The sequence below is a fragment of the Lagenorhynchus albirostris genome, chromosome 1, assembly GCF_949774975.1.
Source record: "Lagenorhynchus albirostris chromosome 1, mLagAlb1.1, whole genome shotgun sequence".
NCBI lineage: Eukaryota > Metazoa > Chordata > Mammalia > Artiodactyla > Delphinidae > Lagenorhynchus > Lagenorhynchus albirostris.
Window position 1 is genome coordinate 114,557,204 of NC_083095.1, and position 25,859 is coordinate 114,583,062.

Consider the following 25,859-nt stretch of genomic DNA (forward strand, 5'->3'; position numbering starts at 1 on the left):
GAAGTGTTTAAGCAGCTCTGAGGAGGCCGTTATTTATACCTGGCCCAAGTTGAAGAAAAATTTCAAATTAAATACAAAACTTCAGTGAACCAACGCCAGTAACTGTGCAATTTTATGATTTATGAAGAATTATACTGTTCACACAAATAATGTGTCACAAAAATGGGACTTGGTAACACAGACGAGGTCTCGGAATCCATGTGTTCACACACTGTGTGATGCTATTCAGCGTAGGTTACGAAGTTATGGTCAAGGATTTAATCCTTGGGTTTCTGTTTCTTTTATTAATTTTTATATTTTATTTATTTTTTTATACAGCAGGTTCTTACTAGTTATCCATTTTATACCTATTAGTGTATATATGTCAATCCCAATCTCCCAATTCATCACACCACCACCCACCCCTCACTTTGCCCCCTTGGTGTCCATATGTTTGTTCTCTACACCTGTGTCTCAATTTCTGCCCTGCAAAAAATGGTTCATCTGTACCACTTTTTCTAGGTTCCATATGTATGCGTTAATATACAATATTTGTTTTTCTCTTTCTGCCTTACTTCACTCTGTATGACAGTCTCGAGATCCATCCACATCTCGACAAATTACCCAATTTCGTTCCTTTTTATAGCTGAGTAATATTCCATTGTATATGTGTACCACATCTTCTTTATCCATTCATCTGTAGATGGGCATTTAGGTTGCTTCCATGACCTGGCTATTGTAAATAGTGCTGCAATGAACACTGGGGTGCATGTGTCTTTTTTTTTTTATGGACCCAGGTTGCCACTTCAGGTGGTCAAAATAAGTCATCAACTTCTTGATTCCTTGCATAAGCCTTCTTTGGTGAGCATTTTTTTTAATCCACTAGGGAATATAAGTATAATACATTTTTTTAAATTTAATTTTATTTATTTTTTTATATAGCAGGTTCTTATTAGTTATCCATTTTATACACATCAGTGTATACATGTCAATCCCAATCTCCCAATTCATCCCACCACGCCGCCCCACCCCACCCCCCGCCCCGCCACTTTCGCCCCTTGGTGTCCATACGTTTGTTCTCTACATCTGTGTCTCAATTTCTGCCCTGCAAACCGGTTCATCTGTGCCATTTTTCTAGGTTCCACATATATGCGTTAACATATGATATTTGTTTTTCTCTTTCTGACTTACTTCACTCTGTATGACAGTCTCTAGATTCATCCATGTCTCTACACATGACCCAATTTCGTTCCTTTTTATGGATGAGTAATATTCCATTGTATATATGTACCACATCTTCTTTATCCATTCATCTGTAGATGGGCATTTAGGTTGCTTCCATGTCCTGGCTATTGTAAATTGTACTGCAATGAACATTGGGGTGCATGTGTCTTTTTGAATTATGGTTTTCTCTGGGTATATGCCCAGCAGTGGGATTGCTGGGTGATATGGTAATTCTATTTTTAGTTTTTTAAGGACCCTCCATACTGTTCTACATAGTGGCTGTATCAATTTACATTCCCACCAACAGTGCAAGAGGGTTCCCTTTTCTCCACACCCTCTCCAGCATTTGTTGTTTGTATATTTTCTGATGATGCCCATTCTAACTGGTGTGGGATGATACCTCATTGTAGTTTTGATTTGCATTTCTCTAATAATTAGAGAGGTTGAGCAGCTTTTCATGTGCTTCTTGGCCATCTATATGTCTTCTATGGAGAAATGTCTATTTAGGTCTTCTGCCCATTTTTCACTGGATTGTTTTTTTTTTAATATTGAGCTGCATGAGCTGTTTATATATTTTGGAGATTAATCCTTTGTCTGTTGATTCATTTGCAAATATTTTCTCCCATACTGAGGGTTGTCTTTTCATCTTGTTTGCAGTTTCCTTTGCTTTGCAAAAGCTTTTAAGTTTCATTAGGTCCCATTTGTTTATTTTTGTTTTTATTTACATTACTCTAGGAGGTGGATCACAAAAGATCTTGCTGTGATTTATGTCAAAGAGCGTTCTTATATGTTTTCCTCTAAGAGTTTAATAGTGTCCAGTCTTACGTTTAGGTCTCGAATCCATTTTGAGTTTGTTTTTGTGTATGGTGTTAGGGAGTGTTCTAATTTCATTCTTTTACATGTAGTTGCCCAGTTTTCCCAGCACCACTTATTGAAGAGACTGTCTTTTCTCCATTATATATCTTTTCCTCCTTTGTCATAGATAGGTTGACCATAGTTGCTTGGGTTTATCTCTGGGCTTTCTATCCTGTTCCATTGATCTACATTTCTGTTTTTGTGCCAGTACCATGCTGTCTTGATTACTGCAGCTCTGTAGTATAGTCTGAAGTCCGGGAGTCTGATTCCTCCAGCTCCGTTTCTTTCCTTCAACACTGCTTTGGCTATTCGGGGTCTTTTGTATCTCCAGACAAATTTTAAGATTTTTTGTTCTAGTTCTGTGAAAAATGCCACTGGTAATTTGATAGGGATTGCATTGAATCTGTAGATTGCTTTGGGTAGTATAGTCATTTTCACAATATTAATTCTTCCAATCCAAAAACATGGTATATCTCTCCATCTGTTTGTATCATCCTTAATTTCTTTCAACAGTGTCTTATAGTTTTCTGCATACAGGTCTTTGTCCCCTTAGGTAGGTTTATTCCTAGGTATTTTATTCTTTTTGTTGCACTGGTAAATGGGAGTGTTTCCTTGATTTCTCTTTCAGATTTTTCATCATTAGTGTATAGGAATGCAAGCGATTTCTGTGCATTAATCTTGTATCTTGCAATTTTACCAAATTCATTGATTACCTCTAGTAGTTTTCTGGTGGCCTCTTTAGGATTCCCTATGTATAGTATCATGTCATCTGCAAACGACAGTTTCACTTCTTCTTTTTCAATTTGTATTCCTTTTATTTCTTTTTCTCCTCTGATTGGCCATGGCTAGGACTTCCAAAACTATGTCGAATAATAGAGGCAAGAGTAAGAGTGGACATCCTTGTCTTGTTTCTGATCTTAGAGGAAATGCTTTCAGTTTTTCACCATTTAGAATGATGTTTGCTGTAGGTTTGTCATATATGGCCTTTATTATGTTGAGGTAGGTTCCCTCTATGCCCACTTTGTGGAGAGTTTTTATCATAAATCAGTGTTGAATTTTGTCAAAAGCTTTTTCTGTATCTATTGAGATGATCATATGGTTTTTATCCTTCAATTTGTTAAAATGGTGTATCACATTGATTGATTTGCGTATACTGAAGAATCCTTGCATCCCTGGGATAAATCCCACTTGATCATGGTGTATGATCCTTTTAATGTGTTGTTGGATTCTGTTTGCTAGTATTTTGTTGAGGAATTTTGCATCTATATTCATCAGTGATACTGGTCTGTAATTTTCTTTTTTTGAGTATCTTTGGTTTTGGTATCAGGGTGATGGTGGCCTCATAGAATGGGTTTGGGAGTGTTCCTTCCTCTGCAATTTTTTGTAAGAGTTTGAGAAGGATGGGTGTTAGCTCTTCTCTAAATGTTTGATAGAATTCACTTGTGAAGCCGTCTGGGCCTGAACTTTTTTTGTTGGAAGATTTTAAATCACAGTTTCAATTTTATTACTTGTGATTGGTCTGTTCATATTTTCTATTTCTTCCTGGTTCAGTCTTGGAAGGTTATACCTTTCTAAGAATTTTTCCATTTCTTCCAGGTTGTCCATTTTATTGGCGTAGAGTTGTTTGTAGTAGTCTCTTAGGATGCTTTGTATTTCTGCAGTGTCTGTTCTAACTTCTCCTTTTTCATTTGTTATTTTATTGATTTGAGTCCTCTCCCTCTTTTTCTTGATGAGTCTGGGTAACGGTTTATGTATTTTGTTTATCTTCTCAAAGAAGCAGCTTTTAGTTTTATTGATCTTTGCTATTGTTTTCTTTGTTTCTATTTCATTTATTTCTGCTCTGCTCTTTATGATTTGTTTCCTTCTGCAAATTTTGGGGTTTGTTTGTTCTTCTTTCTCTAGTTCCTTTAGGTGTAAGGTTAGATTGTTTATTTGAGATGTTTGTTGTTTCTTGAGGTAGGCTTGTATAGCTATAAACTTCCCTCTTAGAACTGCTTTTGCTGCATCCCATAGGTTTTGGATCGTCATGTTTTCGTTGTCATTTGTCTCTAGGTATTTTTTGATCTCCTCTTTGATTTCTTCAGTGACCTCTTGGTTATTTAGTAATGCACTGCTTAGGCTCCATGTGTTTGTGTTTTTTACATTTTTTTCCCCTGTAATTGATTTGTAATCTGATAACGTTGTGGTCAGAAAAGATGCTTGATATGATTTCAATTTTTTTGAATTTAGTGAGGCTTGACTTGTGATCCAAGGTGTGATCTATCCTGGAGAATGTTCCATGCACACTTGAGAAGAAAGTGTAATCTGCTGTTTTTGGATGATATGTCCTATAAATATCAATTAAATCTATCTGGTCTATTGTGTCATTTAAAGCTTGTGTTTCCTTATTAATTTTCTGTTTGGATGATCTGTCCACTGGTGTAAATGAGGTGTTAAAGTCCCCCACTATTACTGTGTTACTGTCGATTTCCTCTTTTATAGCTGTTAGCAGTTGCCTTATGTATTGAGGTGCTCCTGTCTTGGGTGCATATATATTTATAATTGTTATATCTTCTTCTTGGATTGATCCCTGGATCATTATGTAGTGTCCTTCCTTCTCTCTTGTAACATTCTTTGTTTTAAAGTCTACTTTATCTGATATGAGTATTGCTACTCCAGCTTTCTTTTGATTTCCATGGAATATTTTTTTCCATCCCCTCACTTTCAGTCTGTATGTGTCCCTAGGTCTGAAGTGGGTCTCTTGTAGACAGCATATATATGGGTCTTGTTTTTGTATCCATTTAGCAAGCCCGTGTGTTTTGGCTGGAGCATTTAATCCATTCACGTTTAAGGTAATTATCAATATGTATGTTCCTATTACCATTTTCTTAATTGTTACGGGTTTGTTTTTGTAGGTCCTTTTTTGTCTTGTGTTTCCCACTTAGAGAGGTTCCTTTAGCATTTGTTGTAGAACTGGTTTGGTGGGGCTGAATTCTCTTAGCTTTCGCTTGTCTGTAAAGCTTTTGATTTCTCCGTCAAATCTGACTGAGATCCTTGCTAGGGAGAGTAATCTTGGTTGTAGGTTCTTTCCTTTCATCACTTTAAGTGTATCATGCCACTCCCTTCTGGCTTGTAGAGTTTCTGCTGAGAAATCAGCTGTTAACCTTATGGGAGTTCCCTCGTATGTTATTTGTCATTTTTCCCTTGTTGCTTTCAATACTTTCTCTGTGTCTTTAATTTTTGCCAATTTGATTACTATGTGTCTCAGCGTGTTTCTCCTTGGGTTTATCCTGCCTGGGACTCTCTGTGCTTCCTGGACTTGGGTGGCTATTTCCTTTCCCATGTTAGGGAAGTTTTTGACTATAATTTCTTCAAATATTTTCTCAGGTCCTTTCTCTCTCTCTTCTCCTTCTGGGACCCCTGTAATGAGAATGTTGTTGTGTTTAATGTTGTCTCAGATGTCTCTTAGGCTGTCTTCATTTCTTTTCATTCTTTTTTCTTTATTCTGTTCTGCAGCACTGAATTCCAACATTCTGTCTTCCAGGTCACTTATCTGTTCTTCTCCCTCAGTTATTGTGCTATTGATTCCTTCTAGTGTTTTTTTCATTTCAGTTATTGTATGTTCATCTCTGTTTTGTTTGTTCTTTAATTTTTCTAGGTGTTTGTTAAACATTTCTTGCACCTTCTCATTCTTTGCCTCCATTCTTTTTCCGAGGTCCTGGATCATCTTCGCTATCATTATTCTGAATTCTTTTTCTGGAATGTTTCCTATCTCCACTTCATTTAGTTGTTTATCTGGGATTTTATCTTGTTCCTCTATGTGGTACATAGCCCTCTGCCTTTCATCTTGTCTATCTCTCTGTGAATGTAGTTTTTGTTCCACAGGCTGCAGGATTGTAGTTCTTCTTGCTTCTTTTGTCTGCCCTCTGGTGGATGAGGCTATCTAAGAGGCTTGTCCAAGTTTCCTGATGGGAGGGACTGGTGGTGGGTAGAGCTGACTGTTGCTCTGGTGGGCAGAACTCAGCAGAACTTTAATCTTCTTGTCTGCTGATGGGTGGGGCTGGGTTCCCTCCCTGTTGGTTGTTTGGCCTGAGGCAACCCAGCACTGGAGACTACTGGGCTCTTTGGTGGGGCTAATGGTGGACCCTGGGAGGGCTCACGCCAAGGAGTACTTCCCAGAACTTCTGCTGCCAGTGTCCTTGTCCTCATGGTGAGACATATCCACCCCCCGCCTCTGCAGGAGACCCTCCAACACTAGCAGGTAGGTCTGGTTCAGTCTCCTATGGGGTCACTGCTCCTTCCCCTGGGTCCCGATGCACAAACTACTTTGTGTGTGCCCTCCAAGAGTGGAGTCTTTGTTTACCCCAGTCCTGTCAAAGTCCTGCAATCAAATCCCACTAGCCTTCAAAGTGTGATTCTCCAGGAATTCCTCTTCCCTTTGCCGGACCCCCAGGTTGGGAAGCCTGACGTGGGGCTCACAACCTTCACACCAGTGGGTCGACTTCTGTGGTATAAGTGTTCTCCAGTTTGTGAGTCACCCACCCAGCAGTTACGGGATTTGATTTTATTGTGATTGCGCCCCTCCTACCGTCTCATTGTGGTTTCTCCTTTGTCTTTGGATGTCGGTATCTCTTTTGGTGAGTTCCAGTGTCTTCCTGTCGATGCTTGTTCAGCAGTTAGTTGTGATTCTGGTGCTCTCCTACAAGCCCACCTTTTTATCGGGTTTCTGTTTCTTTGTAGTAGTCTAATCTCAAGGCCTTGCTTTTGGACTGCCATTTTGAAAACGTATGCCGTTCATCACAATTCAAATACTGATGCAAGAGATGCATAAAACTGATGTATAACATGTTGAAGTATTTAGAGAGACGTTTACTGATATATGCAACTTTCTTTGAAATGCATCAAAAAACCAGGATGGATTGATGGATGGGGGTGTGGACAAGTGAGTATAGATAAAAAGCCAATTGTGTAATCTGGGTGGTGGATACGCACATAGCCATCGTAAAATACTTTCAATTTCATTATGCGTTAGAAAATTTTCATAATAAAATGTTGGGGAAAAATGTTCCTTTGTATTTTGGCACATCTATTGATTTTTTTCATTATTAAAAGGTAAGCCTGTAAGATATTTATTTGCCTGTTCTATCATACTTTATAAGTGAAAAAGACATACCACCGATTCCATATCATGAAGTGTTATTGGCTTGTGCAGCATCATCTTGTAAAATGGGCGGATGAAAAAGCCTTGCAAAAAATCAAATATATTCAAAATGATTACCAAGTGAAAGAAATCAGATAATTACATTAAAAAAAAAGTTTTAGGCTTAATACTAACCATCCAACAGTTTGCCATGATAAACTGCCATCCCAGCTACCCGGCCAATAAACTTGAAGTAAGAGAGGTGATCTTCATTACACAATCCAGAGTTGGGATTTATCTGTAGGGTATAATTATCCCTGTAAAGATAACCACATTTGAATGTTCCTTTCTATATTTCATACAAAAATTTTAATATGACTAAATAACTGTAAATCATCTCCCTCTTTTCAGAGTTGTTTACCTCTGTTAGAACCATATTACACCATTGGATTTAATGGTTTTAAAAATAGTCATTTGGATCAAAAGGTGGAAACAATCCAAAATGTTATTGAAAGATAAATGGATAAACAAAATGCGGTAGATACACATAACGGGGTATTATATAGCCTTCAAAAAGAAGGAAATTCTACCACATGCTGCTACATGGATACAACCTTGAAGACATTATGCTAATGAAGTCAGTTACAAAAAGACAAATACTGTATGATTCTACTTATATGAGGTACTGAGAATAGTCAAATTCAGAGAGACAGAAAGTAGAACGGTTAATGCCAGGGAATGGGGGAGATAGTGTTTAAAGGGTATGGAGTTTCAGTTTGGGATGATGAAAAAGTACTGCAGATGGATGGTGGTGATGGTTACACAACAATGAATGTATTGTACTTAATGTCACTGAACTATGTACTTAAAATGATAAAAATGGTAAATTTTATGTTATGTATATTTCACCACAATTTTAAAAAGTTATTTCTGAAACATTACTTACAGTCTCCATTTTCTGACACACTATGATGTACATTTTCCTTGCATCACATCGCTCTGTTACTTTCAAAACAGTTATTTTCTTTCTGTATACAGTCATTGTAAAGGTACTTACGTAGCAGAATATTCAAACAACCCATAATAAGGGTTAAACATTTCCTTCGAAATCAGAAAGAACCATTCTCTGGCGACTCCTCCATAATCTAGTCCCTTTTCGCCATCAAACTCAATCCACAGTCTAGCCTTGAGGAAGTCTGCTCTCTTGACCCCCATAATTCTCCTGTAAGAGTCCTCAAGGACAGTTGCACGGCGAAGTTTCATTTCAAATTTGTTTGGAATGTCATTCTGAAAACCCAGAGAAGAGAGACTAATGGTTTAAATCAATTCAACAAGACGACACATTTCTCTCATGAACGTTATAAAATTCATTGTATTCTACCCTGTGCCCAAGATCCTTTTTCAGGGAAAACAGGACTAGGTATATTGTCTGTATTTCCTCCACAGTATGAAAGCACTCATGCATTTTCTCTAGTCACTTAATTACACAGACTTCTGATTTTCACATCTGAAGAAGCAGCTACTGATGGTCGTAATAAGGCTCACGTGAAGGCACTTCATGAACAGTTCTTTCCGTCTTAAGATCCAATGAAGAAGACCATTCTGTGACCTGCAGTCAGTCTGGCCACTGCCTGCTACTTGTGTGCCTGTTGGCTCAGGGTTCTTCCCTGCCCTCCACTTTTCCTCCTTGGAGCCTGCCTGCTTCACTCATTAACAGGTGCTAACATTTACAGACTGTGCCCGTACTGTTCCCAGCATTTTAGTGGGTTAACTCACTTACTCCTCATAACAACACTATGAAGAAGCTACTATTATTGTCTTCATTTTATGGGTGAAGAAACTAAAGATACAAGTTAAGAAAGTCTTAGCTCCTGACTTTCTGTTCTTAGTGAATGAGCTCTGTTGCCTCACTCATCTTTTGTCCATACTTTGCTTATATGACAAATGTACGTAACTATGCTTTTAGGCAGACCTTGTAAATTACATAGAAATATATCTGAATATTTTATTCTTGAGTGCTTTGTGTGCAATGTTCAAGTGGAAACCATGAAAAGGAAACATACTATAAATATTCTGTCACTTCAAAAAGAGGGTTAGCTCTAAGGGGAAAAAAATCAATTTCACTCTCATATTTAAGAAAAGTGGAAAGTCCTATAGAAACATAATAATACAAGCAGTTTATATAAGCAATATAAGCATAACATAATCAGTTTCCTCTGCTGCTTATGCAATTTTAAAAAGTGGTAAGATTGGAGAAAAGGAATTTTAGAATTTTAGGCACTAGGCAAACAGTGCAGGTAACTCAGCAAGCATTTACTGAAGGCCCGCTCTGGGCTAGGTCCATGCTAGGTAGGTATCACAGCGGGGGCAGAGATGGGAGGAAAAGGGAATAAAAACATGGCATAAGATGTGGTCACGTTTTCAAGGAGTTTATAATTTGGTGTGTGTGTGAGAAACAAATGTAAATGTTACTAATTCTGAGATTTAAAAGGTAGGAAAATTGTTAAAAATAGAAATAGATGCAAAGTTCTTGTGGGCAAAGAGACTGAGCTATTAATTGCAAGTGAGACAATCAAGGAGGCTTCAAGAGGGGAAGGGAGAGGGCTTCCCTGGTGGCGCAGTGGTTGGGAGTCCGCCTGCTGATGCAGGGGACACGGGTTCGTGCCCCGGTCCGGGAAGATCCCACATGCCGTGGAGTCGCTGGGCCCGTGAGCCATGGCCGCTGAGCCTGTGCTCCGCAACAGGAGAGGCCCGGCGGTGAGAGGCCCGCGTACTGAAAAAAAAAAAAAAAAAGAGGGGAAGGGAGACAGGGACTGAGCAACAGCATGCAGGAGGGGTCTAAGCCATCTGACAGCTGGACGGTACAGAAGGAGGAGGGGAGGGAGAGGAGGGATTAGAGTGCAAGACGGTTTAGAAGCAGTGTGAAGCCACAGTGTAGACAGCGCGAAGGCTGACCAGGAAGAGCTGCTGAGCAGGAAGCCACAGGATCGGACTGGTGGGTTCTCAGAGGCTGATGGCGTCGAGTGTAAAGGGTGTTTTTAAGGAGAGACAAGAAACGTGCTGGTCAGTGAAAGACCCCTGAAACAGACCGTGTGAGAGAAGACGAGTGGAACATGTGAGTGAGCAGTGGCAACGAAGAGAGGGCTGAAGGAGAAATTTCCACCTCTGAGCTGCGTGGTGGACCATGCATGGGTTCTAGAGTCAGGGGACACTGTGTTCAAGTCCCGGCTTCACCTCACACATCTTTTCAAAGGCTTAATTTCCTCACCTATAAAACAGGGACGATAATACTGACCCTCAGGGCGCTGTTTCAGGACTTAATAGGATAGCGCATTTCTTGCGCTGACACGATACCAGGCATGCAGTGATCTCCGTAATGATCAGCCACCCTTATTCCTAACTAATGAGATGTGAAGGATTAGGCAGAAGAAAAGGTTAAAGACAGCTCAAAGCTCTGGAGCACTGATTTAGATATTTTCATCTCCATCTTGCTCTTTTGCTGTGATGTGTCCAGATAGGGATTTTAATTTTTAAATCCTGCTTGGGAAATTTTGTTAAACTGAGGATTCAGATTCTCAGCCTCTTTTCTCAGGCTCTCCAGTCTCTCTTTCTGGAACAGCTTCATGCTTCTTAAGCTTTCTTTCATAATTTTAATCTTTTTATGTATCTTTGTTGCATTCTGGGTAATTTCTTCTCTTAATCACCAATCTGATAGGTCAGGTGGCTTAAGAGAATGGACTCTGGCGCTAGACCACTTGGTTTGTTTCTGGCTTTGCCACTAATAACCATGGAACTTGATCACATTGCCTGATTTCTCTGAACCTCAGTTTCCTCAGATTTAAAATGTGATAATAATAGTCCCTTCCTTATAGAGTTATTGTAGAGATTACACGTAGATAAGACACGTAACTTGTTAAGAAAAATGCCTGTTATGTAGTGAAAGCTCAATAAATATTACTGCTTTCATTATGGTTTTTGTGTTCTGTGACCTGTTGCCTCATCAACCATTAGATACTGTAACATGCTTATAAGTGTTCAGACTGGCAAATGGAGAAGCTAGTGCTTCTATTCCACCGATACACTGTCATTAAGAATGAAAATATTTACCAGACAAGTAACTCAAAATAGACTTAAAATCCCAAATAATTTTAAGAGGTAGAAAACAAATTTCGAGTGATTTTAACATAAAATTATTATTGAAAATGAGTTTAAAACATTGATGACATTTTAGGGCTTTATTCAGGCATAAAATATCTGCACTATAAAACTATCATATTTCATTTTTTTTGTTAAATTTAGGATGAGAAAATCTGTGGAAGCAGACCCACCATCTTGAATCTGGAAAAGCAGGCTTCAGGCTTGGAAGGCAAGTAAGTGTAACCCAATATAGCCACCTAGTGGCAGTACTCCTAAACTGCAGGGCAAGGGGAAAAGCACGAGCAAATTAGAAAGGCATTAAAAAATGGTCATCACCTTCACAGATATAGAGAACAAATTAGTGGCTACCAGGGGGAGAGGGAAGGGGGGAGGGGCAATACAGACTTCGGGGGGAAGGGTTATTATGGAGTTACATGAAACCGTGTGTGTGAAACCTTTGAAAACTAAAGCACTATGGAATTTAAAGAATCTTTCAATTTTTAAAAATTACTAAAAAAAAAACCAGTCATCACCAACAGAAATGAAATAGATGGGCAGATGAGTTTAGTTCCAAACATAATGAATTTGTGGTGATGGAAAAGAGAATAGTGAACATTTCTGATAAGCAGAAGGAGACAAGCAATAAGAGGATTGCTCCAACCACAGCTGTACTGTCAAATTATGCAGAGATATATTATATTTGAAGCTGTAAATAACGAATGACTAACACTGGAAAACAATAGTCAAAGCAGAAAAGGAATCCAGAGAGTCCTCCTACACAATTAAGTCCAGGCCTGGGGATAATCTCCTGAGCTATCCTTGCTTAGTTTCTACAAAACCCAAACCCCACAAACCCACAAGGGAACCAGGTTAGAGCTCTTTAAAAGCACACTTCTAATACTATTTTTCTATATTACAAGGTATACTGAAAAATAAAGACATAAAATAACTGTGGTCTCTAATCATATATTACAGGTACTCAAAAAATACACATCCTTTCCCTAAAAGAAACTATTCAAAGTTGTTAATATATAGAATAAATTCTCTGTTACTTTTCAAAATGCATTTCTCATGCTTTCAGTCTATATGACAATCATTCCTGAGAACTCGTTGTAAGTATCACTAACCTGCTTCTTCAACTTTCTTCGGAAGAACTCATACTTTCTTTTGTAATCCCTGGAGTAGGGCACTGCCTTGAGTTAAAAATGTTGGAAAAATAAAGAAGGTTTAAGTTGTTTCATTCTGGAACAATTTTACAAACTCCCCTCTGGGTATTTGATGAACATAAGTTAAAGGCATTAAAAGAGAATATTTGAAAAGTTTAATTCAAAGAAAAACCATATATATAATTTAAAAATTTTTAATTTCTCTGTTTAAGATAAAATTGTATTCAGCAATTCCTATGGCTGTAATTTTCATCATGCAATACTCTTGAAATGCAACAGGCCAGAAACAGGAAATGTCTTCCAAGTAGAGAAATATTAGAAATGAACATTTACATTTCTAAAGAGGCTTTTTCAGTGATTTCTTCATTAAAGGAGTAATTAGAAAAATATACTTTTTGCTTGAACTCTGAGGAGTTGCCTTTTTTATCCATTACTTTAAAAGACTAAACATGGAATCAGAAGAGTAATCTACAAGAACTGTATCTTCAATTTTACTTATTTTTGTGAATTAGGAAACAGTTAAAATCTGAAAAACTGAAGTTGGAAAAAGAAGCTATATAAAAGAGGAAAATGATTTTCCTATCGTTAATCTGACTCAAGAGCAGTGTAAACATCATACATGGTCATAATTGAACTTAAATGTGAGTACGTCTTATATACCGGTATTTACCACGATTTCAACCAAAAAGTTCAAGTCATGACCCTGAGTTGATAGGGTGCTCTCTGCTTCCTCACCAGATACACCCTTGGCTTCTTTGATCTGCTGAGGATTGCCAGCCTTCTTCTTCAGACAAGTACTAGCCTGAGCACGGCAGACCACTGCCTTAGTATTTGACTATCTGGCTCACTGGTTTCACAAGGCTGCCACGCAGAGTAAGGATAATGACTTTATATGCTCTTTTCAAATAACTGAGACCTGGTGTACGGGCGGTGGGGAGAGGGGAGATCTGCAAATGTGCTTTCCTCTCAACACCTTTAGTGCTATGTCCTTGATCAAACACCCTTGAAGAGACAGGTAAGCGGACAACCCCATCAGAGGATCCTGATACAAAGAGACTTACTGGTCCAGTTATGGCTACATTCTGCAACCGAGGATCTTCCCATTGCGTTCTTTTTATATCTGAAGAAAGAGAGAAAAAAAGATGTTCTCCATCCTCATGTACAAAATTCGATACTGCAAAAGATAATGTAATGAAAATAATCACATTGCACATACTGTGATTTATGTAGAAGATTCTTCCATCGGTGTGAGTTCTTTCTTCCCATCCTGGCTATAATGAAGAATATATTTCAATTATGTTAGGAAACGGTTTTCGACGTATGGGCAGAGAAATAGATTTGGTTATATGGTTGATTTCATTTGCATATTCCATTCTTAGCAGAAGACATCAACACTTCAACAATAATATTAATCATAGTTGTTAAAGAACTACTGTATTCCAAAATACAAATGTTTGAGATAGCCAAGTTAGATGGGTAGCAGTTTTAGAAACTTACAGGTAAAGGCCCCAGGTCATTGGAGGAATCAAGTGATGTCTTTCCTCTCACATGAGCTGGAATTTTCAGTCTTGGATCTTCCTTTTTTGGTACAGGAAATAAAGAAAACAATACACACACACAAACTTTAAAATCATGAAAGTCAATCTGTTACTACGTTTTCTAATATCAATGGATATCACTTTTATTTCTTTTGCTTACTCTATGAAATAATAGGTTCTCATCTAAAATCTATCACTCACAGGCTACAATATTCAGTTCTCAGATCTCAGAGGAGGATCAGTATTAACTCACTACCTCTTTCACAGAAACCATTCGGAGTATTTTGCCCACGCTTTATGGACTGTGTCACTACTTAGGGCTCTTCTCTAAATAAAAACTGGTGTAAGAGTGGGACATAAAACTGGAGCACATGTTATTTCTGAGGCCCTGAACATGCTTTTAGGCACCTAGCTGCTAAGGTGTTAATTTATTAATATTTATGAAAGATAGGAAGGTAAGCGCAAAAAGGTTATTAAAGGCAATTCAAATTGTTGAAAGAAAACAAAATTTAATTTATTGATGTATAATTTTAATATTGTTTTCTTAAATCATTTATTGTATAATTTTAGTTTTATTTAGGTATATTGGTGTTTTAAACAAATTTATTAATCAAAATCTCTTCATCTGCAGCTGATTTTCAGTAATTTTTCAATTACCGGTGAACCAACTGCTCAACAACTTTAAGCCTTATCTTAACATAAAAATACCTATTCTACCTAGTCTCATAAGTTTTTTTGGGTACTATGAGATATGGATTCAAAAGTACTTTGGAACTATAAGCCTCATATAAAGGGAAAGGATTATGACTAAATATCTTCCTCAGTATTCATGGCTAGTGAGCTAAAAACTGCAAATGTGGTAATTCCCTGGCAGTCCAGTGGTTAGGACTCCACACTTCCACTGCAGGGGGCGTGGGTTCGATCCCTGGCTGGGGAACTAAGATCCCACAAGCTGCACAGTGTGACCAAAAACACACACACACACAAAGACAAACAAACAAAACCCCCCAAAACTGCAAACAGGAAGTAAATGTATCTCCATGACAATCCCCCCAAATATTAAAAATAGGCATAAACATATTGAATAGAAATAATCCTATTAAGAATTCAACCTATCTCTAAATGAGGACTAGGAAATGTAGGGTATATTAATGTATAATTAAAGATTATCAAGAACTACACATGAGAGACTATTATTGTTGTTATAAATTTAAACTGGAGAGCACTGAAGTTACCCAGGTGGTGGTTTTGGTGTTGTGGTCAATGAAGAAAGGCCTCCCGTTTGGTGCATGCCGGACTTCCCAGCCTTTGGGAAGGAATCCTTGCTCCACTTCAGATGGCTGGGTCACCTGCTGTGCTGCGTCACTCGTGGGGGCCTGTGGGTGAGGGCCTGCAGAAGAACCCTGGCTTGATGGTAGCTGACTGGTCTCCACTGTGGCCTAGAATGTTAATTTAATCGTGTTGCAGTGTTTATAGAGAACACACAAATAGCTGTGGTTAAAAAGGTAACTTAACCTGCAAACAGCACACACAATTATAAATAGGCCTAAAGATTGGAGGCTCATTTTTCCAATACAGTGTTTTGTCAAAGTTTGTTTTTAAAATAATTTACAATTTCTCAGCTGATTCTTGAGCAGTAAGAATGCTGGTTAACCGTCAGTCTGTTAGCCCTAGTTGCAAGGGAAGCTGCAGTGCCAAGTGGAGAAGGTTGTCTTTGCTCACCCAGAAGACTCATATAGAGTGGGAATTTCCCATACACACAAAGTGGGTTCAAATGCTGGGAAGACAAAATGAATGACAAACATATACTACAGAAATGCATACCTGAAAGGTAATATATTCATGTGATGAAATATAAGGCAGTAGTTAAAAGAAATACACTGGATTTATATATAAAACAACATGATAGGGTTTTAAAACAATGGTGAGCAAAATAATATTTAGAATTATATAATACATCTTTGCAAAACTTGACACATGGACATAAATATCATTTTGCATTGTTTAGCTCTCTATTAAGTACATAAAATAGGCGGGAAGAATCCCCAACAAGCTCACGATGGTAGTTCCCTCTGGGTAGTGGCGTCAAGTGCTTGGCTAAAAGGAATTTAGTTTTATCTGTAAGATTTTATTTTAAAAAAGAAAATGTCTAGAAACATATATGGTGATTTGTTAATGGCGGTAAATTCAGGGTGTTAAGAAAATCGGTATTTACTATCTTATTCTCTGTACTTGTCAGTTTTAAAAAATTTCTCAATAAGAGACATGGTGATAAGAGAAAATATTTTCCTAAATGCTTGCAAGGAAATATCACAAAAGGCGCTCACTGTTGCCAAGGACAAAGTGTCATCATGACAAAGTTCTTTGATAGATACTAATCATCAAGATTATCTTTAAAAAAAAAAAAAAAGATTATCTTTTAGCAAAATAATGATCTTAACCATTCAAATTACACAATTACCCAGTGGACCAGATCATTTACTTTGTCCTCCTATTCCCAATTGGACTTGTTTTACATAATAACAAGCGGTGATTCATGTATATTAGAGATCGGCCGGAAATGGCAGACAATTAGCACCAATATCAGAAAATAATTAGAAGCATCCAGCATATACTACAAAGTGACATAACAGCTTCCATAGCTTTCAAATTATGTAAGAAAACACATTAATGGATAGATTGCAGGGTACCTGTACAGTGGGCTTTATCCAGGTAGTAGTTCTGCAATTATGATCCACGTAATATGATCTTCCTCTTTCATCTTGTTTTTCTTCCCAACCTGGTGGTAATCCAGATGAAGTAGGCAAGAGCTAAGTGAAGAATAACAGAAGAATTAAATATTAATAAGAAAGAATCCTTTTTAAAAGGACCACATCCCTTTTTCACTGCTAGCTCTCTTTATTTTTATTTTTTTTAAGATTTTTTTTTTTGACGTGGACCATTTTTAGAGTCTTTATTGAATTTGTTACAATATTGCTTCTGTTTCATGTTTTGGTATGTTGGCTGTGAGGCATGTGGGATCTTAGCTCCCCGACCAGAGATCGAGCCTACACCCCTTGCATTGGAAGGCATAGCCTTAACCACTGGACCGCCAGGGAAGTCCCCCTGCTAGCTCTCCTTAAAATGAATCATGTTTTAAATCATATTTTAAAGTGTACAGCATTTCACTTAAAAAAAAAACTCCAGTAGGACAGATAATAATGATGAGAATGGTAACACTAAAAATCAAGAGAGTAATAACAACCACACACTAAGTGCTTTAACACAGATCATGCCATTTAACCTCCACACAAACCTTAATGAGATAATTAAGATTACTGGCCCATTTTACTTAAGGATGAAACTGAAGCTTAGAAAATGGAAGCAATTTCCTACCAGATAACATTGCTAGTAGGCAGCTGAGATTTGCACCCAGGTAGTCAAACCACAGATATGATCACCCATAAGTGCCAAGTCAAAAGTTACCCCTGCTTTCTTTCTGTGAGGGCTGGGGACATGCTGACTATTGTAGTGTATTACTAATGAACAAAAGAGGTCTAGTTTTCCAGGTTTACTTAAAATAGTCCAGGTCTGGCCTTCCTTTTGTCTTTTTTTTTTTTTCATGAGCTTTAATTTTTTTGGCCGTGCAGCAGGTGGGAGTCTTAGCTCCCTAACCAGGGATCAAATCTGCGCCCCCTGCATTGGAAATGCGGAGTCTTAACCACCGGACCGCCAGGGAAGTACCCGTTTTGTCTTAGAGATTAGACTCTTCAAGGTTTCGCCTGGTTCCCTAATGTGTCCTACCTATACAAACTATCACACTAGTCTGTTCACTAGATATACTGTTCCCTAGATGTACGGGGGTTAGATGTACATTGCTGACAGTTACGATGAGCTGTGAGTCTACAAAATAATGGAATTCAAATTCGCCCAACTTTACAAAGGTCCTACAGCTGGTGAGTAGATACATGGGACGTAGGAGACACATCTACACGATGCCATATCATGAGCTACTGAGACATGTAACAACATGGATAAACCTCAGAAACATCACATGAAGTGAAAGAGGCCAGATACGTAAGACGGCACGCTGTATAGTTCCACTTACATGAAATTTCTAGAAAAGGCAAAACTAGCAACAAAAGCAGATGAGTGTTCACCTGGGGCTGAGAGTAGGTATTAGGATTAAGAAAACTTTTTGTGGCGATGGGAGAATCTCACACTTGACTGTGGTGATATTTGCACAACTGCATAAATTTACTAAAACTCATTTATTTGTGTACTTAAAAATGGGTGGATATTATGGCATGTAAATTATACCTTAAGAAAGCTGTAAACATGCAACCAAACAAAAGAGACCTCTAATCAATGTATCGAGAAGAAAAAGGCACGGAAATCGCTTTTCCAGTACATAAAATGGAAATCATCTCTAGATTCAATGGCTCATCTGGTGTACTTAAAATAGTTTCTCGGATGAGTGCCTGTCAGTCAATCAGAAATTCACCAGTTTCAATGCATAGAGCAAATGATGAAGTGAGGCGGGAGAAATACCAGGGATCTCCTTAAGTGGCTCCAGGCGAGTGGAGGTGGACAGACACGGGGCAGTAAGTGAGAGGAAGGCTGGGGAGGGCAGTCTTGCCGTGGCATCCACCCTCTTGCTGATGGTCAATGGTGACTGGACCAACTGCACAGGTGGGTACCCCTTCCTTCCTCAGCACAGGGTCCATGTCCCTCTCTTGATGCAGGGCCACCTTTTTAGATAGATGAGCCACTCCTAGGTCGAGGACTTCTGGGCCTGTGCATTCCTTTGCTGGAACTCCCGTGAAAGCAAAAACAATCCCCACTTTTCAAAATTAATATACAGACTGCCATTCAAAATCACAAATGGTTGGTGGGAAAAAAGTAAGGCGGCCAGTCCAAGTGGGGGACTGGAACACTCACAGACCCAGAATGGGGAGAGAATTAGGACATGGAAACAGGCTATTTGGAAGAAAGAGCTCAGACAGAAGGGAAGGTGGCTGGGGCAGGTGGGGGGGTCTGTGGGTGGCTAAGAGGGAGGGGAGGCTGAAAGGGCCAGGAGCCTGGGTGTTTACATTTGCTTTGAAAAACAAGCAGGGACCATCTGAGGAAGAGACAAACTCAAAGCAATGATGCTTGAGTCAGAAAGAGGATGGAGGCCATGACGTTGTTAGGTCTAAGCTCCAGTCCAGGTCATGGCGGGAGATGCTACTGAGGAAGCAGCGGACGGCTCCTCAGCGGGCTGATGAGGTTCATCCTGGCCGCCAAGGCTGCCGACACCAGGGCACACCTGCCTGAGGGACCGGCCCCTGACGCAGCTTCATGCACGGGGCAGAAACAGTCGCAAGATGCCACAGGCCAGGCACAGAGCAGAGGCCACTGGAGACCACAGTCTCTATCTGTACACAACACCTCCAGCCCACACAGCGCTTCACCTGCCAAGCCCAGACGCTACCCACCAGCACATGGGGACTTGGCTTTCTCATGATGGGAGAGACAGGTCTCCAGGTTTTGTCTTTAAAGGGCCTGCCTATCCCATTTCCCCTCCCTCAACCTCATCCCCCAGAGCCCAGATGCTGTGCTGGATCAAACGTTCATGTTCAGCATTCCAAAAAAAAAAAGTTGCTGCGTCTTATATTTTTATTGAGGACTGAGGGGAGAGGCTAAAACTCACCACAGGAAGTGTAGGCTGTTCCTCAAAAGTATAGGCTTGTAAGCTGCCTCTTCTGCTGGAATGATTCTTATAAAAGAAAAAAAAAAGAACGATAATAACCTTAGGTCTCTGCTTTGTCTTTGAATGGCAGATAAGGTAGCAGGGTGGGTATGATGGGGCAGAAGAAAGAACACCCACCCCACCCACTCTCAGCCTCACTCAACACCACGCCACCCCCGCCGATGCCTTCCAACTTCCAGCTCACACTTGTCCCTCGAGTCCTAGACTGTCTCCTGGACACGTTCTCTTGAAGGTCTAACAGAGAACCCTTTATTGTGTCCAAAACTGGATTCAGCTTTTCCCTGTCCACACCCACTCAAACCTGTTCCTTCGCAGGTATTCCTCGTCTCAGTGGGCAGCAAGGGAGGCCAGCAGCTGCCCTAGGCAGACATCGGTCAGCCCCCAATTTCTCCCCCTCCTGTCCCTTACAGCCGGGTCAGTTACCAGATCCTATGCATTCTATTTCTTTACTAGCTCTCAAATACATTTCCCTTACACTTTTTTTTAAACTTCAGGTTTTCATCCTTTATCACCTTGGCTATTACTATGGCAACATCCTAACAGATGTGCTTGCTGCAAGTCTTATTTGCTTAAGTCTACTCTCCATACCCCGTGCTGCAGCCAGAGAGCGTTCTGCAGCACAGATTTCATCACATCATTCTCTCACTCCGAGCCCTTCGATGACTTAAATTCACTAGGATAAAATCTACAGCACAGAGCACAATGGTTAGTGAGCTTCCGGACCTGGCTCTTCCTGCTGGCTGCAGCCCTCCAATCTCACAACCCACCCTCTGGACATTCCAGATTACTTGTTTCCTGGAACTTGCATAATTTTTCTTTCCTTGTGCTTTTATATGCACGCTGTTGTTGCCATCTGAAATATTTTAGTTCTGTTACTTAATGACATTAAAATTTATAATATATGTATAAATTAAGTCAGAGGAGCCTCTGTAGGATTGTTTACAATAACAAAGAACTGTAAACAATCTCAAGTCCATCAAAGGAGACTGGAGAAATAGCTTAAGGGTTACTTGCACCAGGGAATGATGTTTGATTATTTTGTTGTTGTTGGTTTTAAAAAGAGCACACCTATATTTACTGAAATGGTCCAATGTCTATGATACAGTATGTAAAAAAAGTAAGTTACCAGAAAGTGCGCACAAGATGATCCCAGGTTAAAAAAATGATATACAAATATGTCTGTGCATGCATGTTTATGAATATGTAGAAAATGTTTAAAACTATATATGCCAAACCATTAATGGCAATTGAGGGAGCACATGTTAGAGGTAAAATGGAAGATTCAATTTTTGCTTTATAGACTTCAGTACTGTTTCAATTTTTAACCATGACCATATAATACTTTAAAAATAATAAATTAATTTTTTTTGAATTAATATGCACATGGTATGAAATTCAAAAGGTACAAAAGATATATGCCCTGTTTACCCTGTTCCTCTCTTCAGAGCCGAGCAATGTTACCAAGTTTAGTTTAGTTTTCAAGAAATATGATACACATATTTATTCTCTGTCATGTAAATAATTTTATAAATGGTAACGTACCAAAAACACTGTTCGGTACCTTGGTGTTTTCCACTGAACGATATCTCTTAGGGATTGTTCCATACAACATATACATTCAAAGATGCTTCATTCTTTTCAATGGCTGCATGGTATTTCATTGTATGGATGCCACCTTTTACTTTTTTTTTTCTACCATCTTTATCGGAGTATAACTGCTCTACAGTGGTGTGTTAGTTTCTGCTGTATAACAAAGTGAATCAGCTATACATATACACATATCCCCATATCTCCTCCCTCTTGAGTCTCCCTCCTACCCTCCCTATCCCACCCCTCTAGGTGGTCATAAAGCACCGAGCTGATCTCCCTGTTTTATAATTTAAAAAATAATAATAACAGGAAGAAAGGGAATAGGACCTTATGTGATTTATCACCAGCAAATCAATATAGCTTATCCTTTAAGTCTTTGACCTTTCCCATTCCTCTGACCAAAAAATAAAATGAAATGAATGGAAGATAGAATAGACAGATGGAAGAAAGGAGGGGAAGGGAGCAGGCAGGCAGACCTGCTCTTGGATATTCACACAGGCATTTACACAGAACTGTCTACATTGAAGCGTCTTAAGGGAGATGCTAGAACAGAAGTCAGCAAACTTTTTCTGTTAAGGTCCAGATAGGAAATATTTTTTATGGGCCAAGCGGTCTCTGCTACAACTACTCAACTATGATGATCTAGTGTGAAAGCAGCCATAGGCAATACTTAAACAGATAGGTGGGCTGTAGGCTGAAGATACTTTAACCAGCATATAACCTGGATGCGGTCAGCCCTCCATATTTACTAACTGAATGAAAAGCAAGGAATTCCAACTGGAAATGACCACAGCATCCTCAGATGCCTCTTTGTCTTCCACTGAAAGGTCTCCCTTGATAAGGTTAGAGAGCTAGCCACAAGGACCTCATCAGGGCAGTGTATGTTGGAGTATTTGCTTCTGGACCCCACAGACAGCAATTTTTCAAGCAGTTGCTGGAGTGAGAAGGTCATCTATCTTCTTGTTTAGTCAAAGTACATCAGCTCTTATTCACATGTGTGTTGGTGACATGTGTGGTATAACTGAGAAGGAGAAAAGTAACCCTAAACACCCAGGACCCACCCTGGCACTCATCGGCATCATCAAGACAAAATCAGCACTACTTTGTAATCGTGCCTAAACACAGCAACATGTGAACACTGTCCAAGCCACAAAATACCAATTATCTCTCTATCCTGGCAGATATAAGTGACTGCTGCTTTTTTGCTAAATATAGCTTTAGTCTCGTGACAGATAAGATTTGAGATACCCAATCACAGAATAATCTCTGTTTCCTGACAGCATCCAATGCAGAGCAAAGTCCTGCTTCCTTAAACCCTCCTCAGAATTGACTAACATGAGCCCAAATCCTTTAAGTCTTTCCTAACATACTGCTACTGAGACACTCGTGGTGTGTTTTCCCCTTGCTGAAACGAGTAATAAACCCAACTTGTTCAATTACAGGTGTGTTCCTGGCAGCCTTTGGCTGGAGGGCACTGATTCATGTAATGGACATTTAGACTCCAATGACCATTTGGATTTTCCATAACTCTGCCTCATACTATTAGTGGGGATATTTGAAAACGGCCGTGCTGTAAAGTACCAAAGTCCCTAACACATTATTATGTGTAACTTAAGACAATTTTTTTCTCATCACAAGAAAAAAAAAAACTTGTCAAGTGTTGGATAGTAACTAAAATTATTGTGGTTATAATTCTGCAACATATTTATAAAATCATTATGGTGTATATCTTAAACTAATACAATGTGTTATATCAACTGTGTCTCAGTAAAACTGGAGGAAAAAAGATAACATTCAGTCTTTAGACACTGAATGGAATAATATATAATACAAAATCCTGAAGCTCCAACAAAATCTAAGACCATCTTACTGAGCTGGATACTGGCTGGCCAGTGGCTGAATTTCCATAAACAGTGAGTCTGGCATTCAATTCTTCTGCAAGATTAGTCTGGACATCCAAGTTATTTGATGGTGGAGATGAGGGGAAGGCCTGATGGCTGTACATGGTGGCTTCATCTTCTCTTATAACTTCCCAGTTCTAAAATGAACAGAATAAGCTTAAGCCATACATACCTTAATCTACTGCTGTAACATATGTCTATCAACAAGAATGAGAAAATGATTTCTACCTCGGAAGACTCTCGGCTGTAAACACTTTCTGTTTCCTCAGATATTTGCCGCCTGGTGGTGAATGCACGCTGGGCTTGCAGTTGAATGTTACCATTCTCAGCATCTGTTAGGTTGTCCCTGTATTAGAAATGTAAAAGCCATCACCCACGTCTGAAGAGAGTTAAGGTGATAGTCAAAAATTCTGTTTTCATTAAAAAAAAAAACCTGTATTAGATCAGAATTTATTGTTCTGGGCCAAAGGTTGCTTCAAAAGGCATAGATTAAGCCCTAGGCACCACGGTACCTGCAAGAGTACCTTATGGAGTTAAAGTTTTTGTGAAAATGTGTAATTCCTAATATTTTCATTCATCCCTGTGCCTAGGATAATGTCTCCCATGTATGGGCACTCAAAAAGTATTTGTTGAATGAATGAATACCTGAGAGTTTCATAAATAATTTCATTATATTATGACTTCACCATGTTCTTACAAGAGTAAAATCTAAAGTAGCTCCAGAAAGTTCCTAAAACAGAAGCTTTAAGAGTTACATATACATCTTCATGAATCAGACAGTAACATTTTCCAGAACTGATCTTTAGCCAAGAGTAGATTTCCCATGTAGGAACGCAGAGGGCAGAAGGAAAGACAGTGTAAGGACGCTATAATTAAAAACTTGATAGAGTACAGATTAAATGGTATCTATCTGCTTTTGATCATATACAGTAATGGACCGCTTCTGAAAAAGGACAGTAGTAAAGGCGTGTCTGAATCTAGGAAAGGTACGGTTAATCAGACTGAACACCCACTCCCCAGTCATTTCTGAGTTATACTGTTCCAGCTAGTTGTGTTTAATATAGCCAGACCATAAGATCTAGAATTTTATATAGATATTTAATAACAAAATTATTGTTCATTTATTTAATGACAGATAAGCCCAGGATAGTCAGAAGACCAGTTCTTACTGCACTGTTGCTGGAGAAAACATAGTGGTCCTAAGGGAATGCCTCACACTTTTTTCCTCCTAAATAGTTGATTTTTGCTGGCTGAAAACAACATCAACCACAGTGAAAAAAAATGTGATTCTGCTCAAGTCAGGCTTGCCATAACACTGAGGTATACAACAGGAGGATGTTGCAGAAATTTATCGTGCTTTCACTCTTGCAATCTGTACGCCATTCTACAGAGATCAATGCCTCTGTGACACGAAGAACTTGGATCATTAATTTGCTTTGGAAGGATGTGAGAAGGGAAAATATCTATGAAAGTGCTTGGACTATATCAGATACAAAATACCAAAGCCAAAAATTAGAACATTAAGGGACAAATAAGAAAAATTTTATGTCTGTGTCAAAAAGAAGAAAACTAAAGAAAGACTTCATAAGGTTGTAAGGAAGGGTAAGTGGAAGGATATTTGATAATAAACATGAATAATGGAAGAATTTATAAATGTTATTTACAAACATACAGTCTGATGATAATAAAAGAAAAATGTCACTGAGGAAACATAGATCAGAATACCTCAAAGGCCATTCTGTCCTTGATTTGGGTACACTGGAAAGTATGTATACATTGACCAGATTGGCAAATGTGTGTTTAACAAAAGACCTTATTATTGAGTCCTTTCAACTTTATAAATAATTTACACTTTAAAAATACCGTACTGTAGAAATTAACATCTCATTATATTTTAGTAACAAACTACAAAAGAATCTCCAAGATTTTCTAAACTAGTCTCAAGAGAAAAACGTTTCTTTTGTGGCTACAATTAAAAACAGAAATAACTGGCAACTTATTAAAATAAAGAAGCAATTAGAAGGGTGGTATTTGTGACCCAAATACTTTTTAATACTATCAAATCATTTTAAAAAAGAAGCATCCATGATAGCATTTTTAAAGCCCTGGGCCATAAAAATCCTAGCATTCTTGCAGTTTTTGGATCCCCACACTATTATGAATCCATTTGAGTCATGACTTCAAAATGAAAACTAGTGGTCCAAAAGTATTCAGATTACAAACATGAAAGTCATCACATACTGAAGGGTTGGTCTTTTCCACTGTGTTCTTCTAGATTCATGGTTTACATAGTAGGTCCTTCCAAGAATATCCTGCCTCTCTTCCCATCCTGGAGGTAGAGGGGAAGGTTCTTGTTGCTGCTGCAAATGGCAAGCAGCATCTGGTTGGTCCAAAACCACCCAGCCAGGCTGAAAAACAGAATGGTAACAATTAAGTGTGTGCTTAATTTTTTTAACCTTATAAATTATGCTAGAGGAAGTTTTAAAAGAGATTTAGCACACCCAGTTCCAGAAACTATGCAAAGACAGAATTAGCACATTGTCAACTTTTAAGACCATAATAGGAATATTTTACGATAATGAAGATTTTTTTTTTTGCAAAATGATAACATTTAAATTT

At 38.7% G+C, this 25,859-nt stretch overlaps 1 protein-coding gene across 6 annotated transcripts in view; it reads right to left on the reverse strand.

The window, feature by feature from the left end:
- The window catches only part of NEDD4 (NEDD4 E3 ubiquitin protein ligase), a 156,585-nt gene that overhangs the window by 13,293 nt on the left and 117,433 nt on the right, over positions 1-25,859 (reverse strand). For 5 of the 6 annotated variants that reach the window (XM_060150461.1, XM_060150453.1, XM_060150443.1 and 2 more), the window contains 13 exons: positions 25,482-25,648; positions 23,469-23,586; positions 23,210-23,377; positions 19,690-19,755; positions 16,709-16,828; positions 15,254-15,457; positions 13,978-14,058; positions 13,697-13,751; positions 13,542-13,600; positions 12,442-12,507; positions 8,235-8,464; positions 7,373-7,494; positions 7,211-7,281 (listed from right to left, as the gene is read on the reverse strand). In XM_060150461.1, coding sequence (XP_060006444.1) covers positions 7,211-7,281; positions 7,373-7,494; positions 8,235-8,464; positions 12,442-12,507; positions 13,542-13,600; positions 13,697-13,751; positions 13,978-14,058; positions 15,254-15,457; positions 16,709-16,828; positions 19,690-19,755; positions 23,210-23,377; positions 23,469-23,586; positions 25,482-25,648 — 1,527 coding nt within the window. The remainder of the gene's footprint in view (positions 1-7,210; positions 7,282-7,372; positions 7,495-8,234; positions 8,465-12,441; positions 12,508-13,541; positions 13,601-13,696; positions 13,752-13,977; positions 14,059-15,253; positions 15,458-16,708; positions 16,829-19,689; positions 19,756-23,209; positions 23,378-23,468; positions 23,587-25,481; positions 25,649-25,859) is intronic. The other variant, XM_060150434.1, reaches the window with a different exon arrangement.